Genomic DNA, 11803 nt, shown 5'->3' on the forward strand with positions numbered 1-11803 from the left:
GGGGCCAGTGCAGACCTAGGTCAAGACAGGGGAGAAGCAGCTTCATGATAAGTATAAGATAGCATATAGTATGATTGTGTGTGTGTTTATGTATATATATATATATATGTATATATATATTTATGTATATATATGTATGTGTATATATATATATTTATATATATATATATATAGAGATAGAGAGAGAGAGAGAGAGAGAGAGAGAGAGAAAGAGAGAGAGGAGAGACCCAGTTAGTTAGTCTATGTCTCCTTTATATACATCATTTCCGTTCTGTCTTGTATCTATGTCTGCATTTCTTCCCAGAAGCAAGTCTTTTGAACCTAAGATAACTGGACTTAGAGGTCGTGCTTGAGCGTGCCCAATAACTGTGCTTGTGGAGAGAGACAGGGACTAGGTGGGAGATTCCATTTCCCCCAGAGACCTCTTCATAGGCTCCAAATGAAGGAGGAGTTATCTACACTATTCATCTCAAACAGAGGAAGGAGTAATCCACCTGGGGATTCTCAAGGAAAGGGAGGACCTGGGCATTTTGTTAGTTGCGTTGGCTCAGTGACTCATAGAATTTCTGAGGCAGAAGGAATCCTAATTAGGCGACTGTGAGCATAGTATCCTAAAGAGATAGAGAGGCAGGGAAAAAGTCACATCAGTCACCCAGTCATCCTTGCCTTCACTCTCAAGAAGCTGGGACTACCATTCCCATGTGCATGTACTTCCTCTAGGAAGGGAATCACTTGAGGAAGCCTTATTGACCTCATCTCCTTTCTGTTTCTTCTCCCAGAATGGCCCCATTGTGAGCAGAGACACAGGACGCTGTCTGGAAGTGGAAATGTCAAAAGAGGCTAACTTTGGTCTCCGACTGGTGGTGCAGAGGTGCTCGGGACAAAAATGGATGATTAGAAACTGGATTAAACATGGGCGACACTGATGGGGACTCCTCTCATCCTCCTCGTGAGAGGATACCCTCCTCGCTCCTCTTCTTCCCAGACCTGGTGGTGGGAAAAACTATGGGAAGGAGACAAGGGTGACTTAAGGATTAGAGCACCAAGCCTGGCCCCACAGCTCTCCTTCCATGGACACCAAGAAGGAAGAGGCTGTCTCATTCACTATCTCTGGCCTAAGATGAGACCAGCCATTGGGCTTCCTGGCAGCGACGCTCCTGCAGAGCAATGGAAAACCCTTTTGCCCCTGTGTGGAGTCCAAAGGGAACCGTATCGAAAGAACTCTCTTTGGACAGATGATTTCTCAGCTTTAAATTACTGGATTGGTGCACAACTCCTCTGATAAAGAATCATGTGCCTTTTCTACTCTGTTTCCTATTTGAGCCACCTAGGACAGCTCCCCGCACTGGGAGGCAGCCACATCTTCAGCATGTATGGACTTCTTGTGTTAATGCCCCAACATGTAAATAAATCCACTGTAAAATTTACACCCTGCTCCACCTCGAGGGTAAGCTGCCAGGGAGTCTGCTTGGGATCCAGAGCCCACATCCCAGAGTGCAGATCCCCAGGGATATGGCGTCTGTGGGCCTTCCTCTGCTCTCCTGGGCCCCCAGGAATCCAGCCAGTTGCTGGCTGACTTGGCCAATTTCTTCTCGCTCTTTGGATTTCTTGAGTCACAAGGCACAGAGAAACAGGCTCTGCTTCTAAGAGATGAATGAAGCGATTGATCTGTGTCCAGGACCCACACATACACACACATACGTACACACATTTATTCTGACCAGAAGAAGCAGGGAGGAGATGGCCGGTCACCAGCTGCCCTGGCCTTTCTTGAGTCTGAGGCCAGGAAGCCATTGGCCAGTGACTATATACAAGGAGCTCATGTTTTGTGAAATTGTTCTGCCATTTCTTCACCCACCAGCGACACTGGTACCCTCCCAGACATGGGCACTGCAGGCAGCAGCCCTGACCAGGAGGAAGAACACTTTGGGTGTGGCAGACATGGAAAGATTTCCTCCAGAGGTTTCCATGGTGTCCGAATTCCCAGAACAGACAATGGACACTGGTTACTCAAAGCTGATTTTTTTTGCATCAAATTAAAAGACAACATTTGACCATCATTGTGGGGGGGAACCTTCATTTAATGTCAGTCTGCCTGCGGCACGTTGTGGGGAGGAGAGGGTGGGAGAAGAGTCTGCCTTTGGAGAGATAACAATTTGAGGCAGATCAGGACAAGGTGAGCAAACACTCAGTGAATCTACACTAAACTCAAACAGAGTTTTAGTGAGCATGTCAACCTATCTACAAGCATTTCTTAAACATCCACTGTTCACCAGGTACTGAGCTAAGCACTGAGGGTACAAAGAAAGCCCAACCTCCCAAAAAATCCCTAGAAACGCTGAAAATCCAAAAAGATTTTTTTAGACAAGAGAGAACAAAGGGAGTTGATCTGGGGTGGGGGGATGAAGGGGGAGAATTTCAAGATGTCTCTTCAGCAGGCTACCTTTGTTTCATTAAGGTTTTTCTGATCTCATTTTTAAGGCAAAGAGAATTGATGAATATCTGGCAAATAGAGTGGTCAAATTTTACCAGAGAATTCTGTGATGGCCTTCCATGCTTAGCCAATCAGGGACAGGAAGCATCTCTCCTAATGAGAAAGAAGTCACTGCATTAGTCATATCAAACACCGGAGGGAGTGAATCATTTGGGAGACTCTCATGGAAGTGGTTTGTCTGGAAGGGAAGAGGAGCAGGACATTTTCTTGGGTGACTTACAGGATATCTGAAGTAAGAAGGAATCCTATTTATTGGAACATGGACAAGTCACCTACCCTGCCTGAGTTTTTTTTTCTTCATATATAAAACGGAAATAACAATATTTATAGACAAGTTAAGACGACCACTATTTATTAAGTACTTACTGCCAGACAGTATGCTAAACACCAGGGATGCAAAGAGAGGCAAAAACAGCCTATGCCTTCAAAGACTTCACAGCCTAATGGAGGGATGAAATGCACACAGCTGTATGCAAATAATATAGAGATCATAAATTGGAGAGAATCTTAGACTCAAAGCACTAGCATTGAGGTGATGCTGCAGGGGCTTTAGCTGGGACTAGAAAGAAACTAGGGACTTTAAGAGGCAGGAGTGAGGAAGAAACATATTCCAAGCAAAGGGAGTAGGTTGAGGAGCAAGGAAAAGTCAACATTAAATGTTCAGAGTCAGAAGATAGAGCACCTTGTGTAAAAAACAGCTGGTGACAACCAGATGAGAGAGAGAGAGAGAGAGAGAGAGAGAGAGAGAGAGAGAGAGGTTGGGGGGGGTGTTTAAAAGGCAGAGGCAAACAAGTTATGAAGGTCTTTGACTGCCAAATGGAGGGGTTTATATTTGATCCTGAAGGTGATAGGGAGCCACTGGAGTTAATTGAATGGAGGAGAGAAGTACTGGGGAAGGAGTGACATGATCAGACATCATTCTAAGATTGCTGTGAACAACAAATGAGATAACCTACATAAGTCACTTTTTGCAAACCTTAAAGGAGGTGTATAAACATCAGAGGCAGCCTGGCAGAGTATATAGAAAGCTTGGGTATTAGGAATTAGGAAAACTTGGGTAAAAGCATTGCCTCTGATCCATACAGGTTGTGTGACCCTTGGCAAGTTACTTATCCTCTCAATATCTCCAAGAAACTCTAATCCTAAAATTTAGAGATAATTCAGACATGCATTGGTTCAAAAGAGTCCAGGTGCTAGTGAAATCACAAATCCAGTCAGAATATTATTATTAATTAGTCTAATCCCCACCTCCCCTTTAGAAATTGGGAAACTGAAGGCAAAGGAGAATTGTAGAATCATTTATTCTATGAGAAATATCATGAGAAGTAGCGTGGTATAATAAAGAGTGTCTTCATGCTGCTAGGATGGAGACACTGGGTCCAAAGCCAGTCTTGAATATTAACTGTGTGACTCTAAGTACGTCCCTTCACCTAAGCCTCAGCTTTCTTGTCTATAAAATGGGAATATAATGATAACACCTATTTCTTAGGGTTGTTGTAAGAATCAAATGAGATGAGGCACGTGAAGGGCTCAATCAACCCAAGAGCATGATATTCATGTGAGTTAGATGAGCTAGATATTTGGAGCTAGATGGGATGTCAGATACCACTAGTCCTATGGTTTCCAATCTTTTTTTTTGTCCTTTCAACAACAACTAACAAATGTTGTAAACCACTCATTCAATCTGTTACTCTTCATACTCTTCAATTATTTATTTAGAAGTTTGTTTTTTTATCATGAACACTTTAGACTATTGACATAACCCCTTAAGGGGTTCTCAAACCACAAAATGGAAACCATCATTCAACCTTCTGATTTATAGATTGGTAAACCAAAGCCCAGGGATGTGAAATAAGAAAACAATAACTCCCCTTTATGAAGGATAAAAGACTTACATCTAGAATGGCATAAGACTTAGAGATTATTTGGTACAACCCTCTCATTGTACAGTTAAAGAAACTGAGGAGAAAAAGATAAGGAACCTGCTGAGGATTATGGTAGTAAGTGGCAAAGAAATGAATTCACAGGATTGCATAACTAATATCATGGGGCAGAAGATGGAGTCAGGAAGGCCTGAGTTCAAATCCAGCATCAGACACTAGCTGTGTGACTTTGACTAAATCACTTACCTGAATTTTTCTTATCCTCCCATAACTTTGTGAATGCATTAACACCCTATTAATAGTGATTTCAGTTCAAAGTTCAGTTCAATATGTCTAAATACCTCTTATTTGTAAGGCCTAGTGCTAAATGCTCAAAATGCTTTTTTAAAAAGTCACAGAGGATCAGTTGGAAGGAGCCCAATCTAATACTTACCTGAATATGAATTTCTTTTACAATATACTCAGCAATTGATCATTCAGTCTTTATTTGAAAACTCCAATAAGGGAGGCTCCTCTCATGACAGTCTGCCCCACTTGGGGATATCTCTAATTATTAAGAAGGGTTTTTTTTTGCATCAAGTTGAAATCTACTTCTCTACATCTTTTACCCCTTGGTTCTAGCTCCACCATCTGGGATCAAGCAACACACTCTTTCCACTAAAATTTTTGTCATTTAATAATGTCCCACTCTTTATCACCCATTTGGAATCTTCTTGGCAAAGATTCTGGAGTTATCTGCCATTTCCTTCTTCAGCTCATTTTACAGATGAGGAAACTGAGGTAAACAGGGTTACCCAGATTCCTCAGATGAACAATTTAGTCCGAATAATCTGAATTCCTTACACTTGGGGGTCTAAATATGTATTGTCCCAGCTCTGCCTTTTCCTTGGTCATGTAGACCTGGATGAGGATGTTTCAGTGTCAGAATGAAAATTTTTTTTTCTGCAACTTATATCAAGACAGATGTCAAAGTTGAACCATGGGACCTTATTTTGACTAAGGAAGAGAGAACTCTTCAAAGGTCCTCTTGAACTCGAGCTCTCACTATAGTCTGGAGTTGGCTCCTCAGGGTCTAGGCAACTGGTCAGGGTTATCCTAACAGAAGCCTCTTGAATGAGGCAAGAATAAATTTCCATACATTAGTCACGTGAAATGCATTTCATCTGGACTAAAAAACATCTTTGACAATGTCGAAAATACCTGCAACTCAGACCAATGTAAAATCGGTCCATGTCTTCCCTATTTACGATTCATAAAGCCAATTGGCAGTCAGGGTAAGGCTGGCTCGATGGATGTCCTCACGAGATCTGACAGGTTGCCTGACATCTTGGAAATTGCTTCTCAAAATCTTAATAAACTTCACATCCTGTCAGGAAGTAGAGTCCCTCCAAGCTTGAAATGCACTGAGCATCCTCTGAGCCTGGTCCCAAAGCCTGCCTTGAAGAAAACGTAAGGGCGGGGCACCCAATATGGTGCAGTTCCCTTCTCTGATACTTTCATGAATAGTGCTGTGGAAGGGGAGATGAATTTGGAATTGCAGAACGTGAGCTCAAATCTCACCTCTAACATTCATTTCCTATAAGTGAGCAAATCAATTCACTTTTCTGAGCCTCAGTTTCCTCCTTTGTAAAAAAGGAGTGAAGAGTTGAACCAAATGGCCTTAAAAATTACTTTGCCACTTATCTCTTTTGTTTTTAAATCACATTCACTTCAAAGTTCATTCCTTCCTACCCCTCGCCAACCCAACAAGTCATCCCTCGTGACACAATAATCAGTTTGTTTTTAGTTCTTCCCATTATTGTCCATATTGTTTTCCTCATTCTGCTTAATTCACTTTGTGTCAGTGGAGCCTACTGCTCCTTATCATTGAGTTCTATTTCTGGAGCCAAGAAGGAACTCAGAGGCTATTGAATCCAGTCCATTCATTTTACAGATGAGGAAACTTGGGCCCAAGGCAGGGAAGTGATATCCCCAAGGTCATATAGGAAGAATCAAACGGGATTTGAACCCACATCCTCTAACTCCAGAGCCAGTGCTCTTGACACTATAATTTTTGTTGTTCAGTCATGTCTAACTTTTCATGCCCCTATTTGGGGGTCTTCTTGGCAAAGATACTGGAATGGTTGGCCATTTCCTTCTCCATTTCGTTTTGCAGATGAGGAAACTGAGGCAAACAGAATTAAGGGACTTGTCCAGGGTCACACAGCTACTAAGTGTCTGAGTCCAAAATTGAAGTCACAAGGATGAGCCTCCCTGCTTCCAAAACCAGTTCTCTAGCCACTGAATCATCTAGCTGCCCACGTTTCACTGCAATATCAGTTCATATAAATCTTCCCATACTTCTTTGAGTTGCTCACATTCATCAATTCTTATGGTATAACATCACACTACATTCATAAGCAATAATTATTTTTAGCAATTCTCCAATTGATGAGCAAGAGATGACATTGAGGGGGATTTCAGCTTTAAGTCAGCGACCCAATTATCTCATTAGAAATAAGCAAAGATAATCATCCTCAGGAACTGTCTGCTAAAGAGTCAGTACTGCAATAGCCACAAGAGACTGTGATGCAACCTAACACAAGGACTATAGATGGTCCCCATGGCTTTTATTCCTTCCATATCAATTATTAAATCAATAGTTTGCTGAGCACCAGCAGAGTGCTGAACCCAGTGGTCAGAGCATGGAAAGCACAAGAAAACAGAATAACAAGACTAGTAGATCAAGAGAATGTCACAGAATAGCAAGCTTGGATTTGGGCAAAGCTAAGCTTTTAACAAAGGCTGCCATACTGTCCTTGGGGGCAAATGAAAGGTTTGAGCTCTATGATAGCACAATTAGGTGGATAGAAAGCAGCTAAAGGACTCCATAAAAAGTCACTGAAAACTTGGAGAATAGTCTCTATCAGATTCTCCATAGAATCTGTCTGTTTAAAATGTTTATCTATGACTTGACTAAAATCATAGATGACATACTTATCCAGTTTTCATTTGACACAAAGCTGAGAGGGACAGTTACAATATTGAATGACAGACTCCATATATAAAAACATTTCAGTAGGATCCAAAACTCAGGATGCCAAAATATCTGAAAGATAGGTCACATCAAAAAATGAAATTAAACAGGGAAAAATGTAAAATCCTACACTTGGGCTCAAAAAGTCAACTTCATAAGCATAGGTTGGGGGAAAAAAACATTGACAAATTAAATTGTAAGAAATTGATTTGGGTATCTTAGTGAAATGCAAGTTCAAATTAATCCCAAAAAAGCTTATGAATTTTTAAGTTGCCATCAGGTGGGCATGGTATCCAAAAAAAAACAAAGTAATAATTCTGCTACATTATGCTGTAGTTAGACCATATCAGGAATATTATGCTCACTTCTGGATATCACATTTTAGAAAGGACATTGACAAATTCAAGGGCATCTCAAGGCAGACAAAAATAATGAGAACACTAGACTGTGTTATTTGAAGATTGATCAATTGCACTGGAAAAGAGAAAATTTAGCAGAAACCTCATGTTTTTCTCCAAATGTTGGAAGCTCTATTATGAGAAAAAAGGAACCAAGTTTACTCAGAGGGGAAAATTAAGGATTATGAGTAGAAGCAATGGAGAGAAACATTTGATCTTGATGTGAAGAACATTTCCCCAACAATGAGATCTCTCTAAAAGTTGCCCTTCAATCTAAAGATTTCCTTCATTAAAAGAACATTAGTCAGAGGCTGGATGGCCATTGTTGGGCATGTTCATAGAATGGATTTGTGTTAAATTGTAATGTAATAGCATTTTCATACAGAATTTTAAAGTTTTTAGAACATCTTAAACATTATTTCATTGCTTTCTGCAACATTTCTGTGAGATAAATGATATTATTGCCTTCATTTTATGGATGAGGAAACTGAGGTAAACAGAGCTTAAGTGATTTTCCTAGTTATGCACAGTGGATAAAGTACTAGTTCTGGAGTCAGGAAGACCTGAATTCAAGTATAATCTCAGACACTAGCTGTGTAACCTTGGACAAGTCACTTACCCATGTTTGTCTCAATTTCCTCATCTGTCAAATGAGTGGGAGAAATGGCAAACCTTTCCAATATCTTTGCCAAGAAAGCCCTATATGGAGTCACAAAGAGTCATACATGACTAACCAACTAAACAACATCAACACAATAATAAGTCTCTGATAGGCGATTGTGAACTCGGGTCCTCCTGATTCCAAATCTAGCACTAAGCCATTTGGCTGCTAGCAACAACAACAATAATATTTACATAGTGCTTTAAATATTTGCAAAGCACTTTACAGATATCATTTCCTTTTGAGCCTCACAACAATCCTGTGACTTTGAGGGAAATGAGGTACAAGTGATTTGCCCAGAGTCACACAATTAGTCAGTGTCTGAGGCAAGATTTGAACTCTGATCTTCCTGACTCTAATCTAGCTGGATCTCAGTTTCCTCATCTGCAAAAGGAAGGAATTGGAATAGAGAGGCTCTTCAGTCCATTCTATCTCTGTACCTATGATCCTATGGCCACAGAGCAAATAGGACAAAAGCATCAGAGGCTTGATTCATGCAGTGGCTCCATCCTAAATCCAGTCTGAAATGAATTCCAAAATGTACACGTCGCCTGATTCAACAAGTTCATTCATAACCAGGCCCATAACCAGAGCTCTGGGAGAAGCTGTTAACAGAGCAGATGCTTTTGATTAAAGGCAGTAAACTGGATTTTTTTTTCTTCCCTGGCTCTTTGCTAGAAATAATGTGTATTGGAATTTAATTTCTCCTAATAAAAATATTCACTGCCCTGATGAATCTCCATTTATAGCTAATGGCAACTGGCTGGCTTCTAGCATCTCTACCCTCAGAAGCATGGGAAGAGAGCACGGAATCATTCACAGGACAGTCCCCAGATGCAAGGTATCCTACCCACTTTGGGTATGGAAGTTCCTAGTCTGTGAGTTATAGTCCTAGAGAATCACCTGGGGCATTGGGAATGACTCGCCCAAGGTCACCATGTAAAAGTGCACCAGAGTCTGAATTTGAACCCAGATTTTCCTCACTTCAAGACTACCTTTAACTTCTGTGTCAGGCTGTCTCTACAAGGTCTTTGAAGGCAGTCGTCACATCCCCAGAATTTATCCTAGTGTCTGGCACACACTCAATGTTTGATAATACTTGTTAATGCTGCTGTTGTTGCCCTAAACATAGTAGGTGTCAAATAAATGCAGGCTGAATTGGGTCAGTATATTCCCCAGGAATGGGGAAAGGAGAAAGATTTGTTGATCCTAGGATTATAGATTAAAAGCTGAAAGGGTCGTGTAGTCCAATCATCTCATTTCACAGATTGTTTCTTCTGTGAATTGAGATGATTGGACTACAAGTACCAAAAAGAGGGCATTACTTTGCCCATGGTGACACAGGTAAAAGATTGAAGAGTTTGGATAAATGTAGTACTTTCAATTAGCAGAATGCTTCTTATCATGGGAAATGTCATCATTATTGACTTTGATACTGAAATCGATATCTCTCCAATTACAGAGTCCCTTTGGCCAGACTATCTGGCCGAAGTATAACTAAGTATCTCAAGAACTCTAGGAAGGGCCAACAGATCCACTGAGTTACGCCCCCTTTCATTATGATAAATGCCTTCCTGATACCTTGGCAGCCCAGCTGGAAGACAGAATTCCTGATTAGCTTGGGAAGAAATGTCTCCTTTGCATTTACTATCTCATTGACAGGAAATGAAGAAAAGACAGTGATTGGAAACCAAAGGAAGGAATTGTGAGGAATAGTTATGAAAATAGTTAACAGCTCTCATTTTCAGAAATCATTGATGGTTAAAGCTGGAAAGAACCTTAGAGTTCTTCTCTTTCATTTTTCAGAAGAGGAAAAAGAGGTGAAGGAAATTTCCCAGAATCACACAGTTAATGAATGGCCAAATCAGGACTCAAACCCATGTCTTCTTACCCAATTCTAATGCCAACCTGCATACCTCCCTCAGAAAAGTATTAGGTCACATTTCTAAAGAGCTCTAAGGTTTACAAATCACTTTCCTACCACTCTTGGAGGGAGATTATGCAAGATTCTTATTCTCATTTTACAGAAAAAGTGTACAAATGACTTGCTCAGTGTCGCATATTTAAGAAATGTTTGAGGCAGAATTTGAACTCTCATCTTTAAACTTTGAAGATAAACTTCAAACACCCAAGTACATGCCCTCTCATGATGTCAGCTCTTTATCCTAAGACACAATGTTATGGATTGAGAATTAAAAGGGATCTCTAAGCTCATCTTTTTATTTAACAAATGAGTAAACTGAGGCCCAGAAAAGAGGATTTTCCTCAAATCATTTGGTGAGAGATGGGATCAAACGCAGTCCTCAGACTCCAGATCCAGCCTTTTTTTCCACTGTGTTGTCAGAATATGTCCTAGAATCACAGCACCATATCTCTAGAGATGGAAGTGGCCAAAGAGAACTTCTAGCCAATTCTTTCACTTTATAGATGTAGAAGATAAAAGCCAAAGGAGGTGATGGAGAGAGATGCAGGCAAGTAGAGGGGGCAACCCTGAAATCAGGAGGATTTGAGTTCAAATCCAGCCTCAGAAACTTAATACTTGTTAGCTCTGTGACTTAAGGCAAGTCACTTAACCCCCATTTCCTTGCAAAACAGCAACAAAAACAAAAACAAAGGAGGTGAGGAGTTCCAAAGTTACCCAGGTAGGAAGGTAGAATTTGAACCCAAATTCTGTACCACACGTGTCAAAGGCAGCCAATTTCCTAGTGTCTGCCCATTGATAAAATGGCAGCCTGGCTAGGGAATCAGAGTGTAAATTCTGGACCCAGAAAGTTCTATGTAAGTGAGATCCTAAAGGTATAAGGGTTCCTTCACAGGAAGAAGGGGGTGGGGGAGAATACAGTGAGTAGGGACAGTTAAAAAAACAAGGAGGGGTTAAAGTTTGGATAAAATGGATCTGGGAGGTGAAGAGGAAGCACAGAAGAGCCTCTAGGAAGAAAAATGGATGAGAAGGAGGGAAAGAAGAAAGAAAACAGAAATGGGGGCTGCAAGCAATGTACTATCTGACACAGATGGAGCCCAGCTCTGACCCCCACCCCTAACACTCCTGGTGGCAATTCAGGGTAATTCAATTCCAGAGAGGTGGTGAAGGAGCTAGAATGTTAGATTAATAATCCTTAAGAAGTAAATACAAATTCCATCTCAGATACTTGTTGATTCCATGGAGCTGGGCAAATTACTTAATGTTTGCTTCAGTTTCCTCACCTGTAAAACTGGGATAATAAAGTACCTATTTCCCAGTATTGTTGTGAGGATTAATGCAAGACACTGGGGATATAGTCTGTACTTTCCCCAGGAGGGCTTCCTGACCTTTTAGGGTGGGTAGAATGCTGGGGCTGGATTCAAAAAGAC

The 11803-nt window shown here is 40.9% G+C and overlaps 1 protein-coding gene across 2 annotated transcripts in view; it reads left to right on the forward strand.

The window, feature by feature from the left end:
* Positions 1 to 6419, forward strand: part of GALNT9 (polypeptide N-acetylgalactosaminyltransferase 9) — a 286077-nt gene extending 279658 nt beyond the window's left edge. For both annotated transcript variants that reach the window (XM_031948368.1, XM_031948369.1), the window contains one exon: positions 780 to 6419. In XM_031948368.1, coding sequence (XP_031804228.1) covers positions 780 to 926 — 147 coding nt within the window. In that variant the 3' untranslated portion in view covers positions 927 to 6419. The remainder of the gene's footprint in view (positions 1 to 779) is intronic.
* Positions 6420 to 11803: the final 5384 nt, after the last annotated feature.

The sequence above is a fragment of the Sarcophilus harrisii genome, chromosome 1, assembly GCF_902635505.1.
Source record: "Sarcophilus harrisii chromosome 1, mSarHar1.11, whole genome shotgun sequence".
Taxonomy (NCBI): domain Eukaryota; kingdom Metazoa; phylum Chordata; class Mammalia; order Dasyuromorphia; family Dasyuridae; genus Sarcophilus; species Sarcophilus harrisii.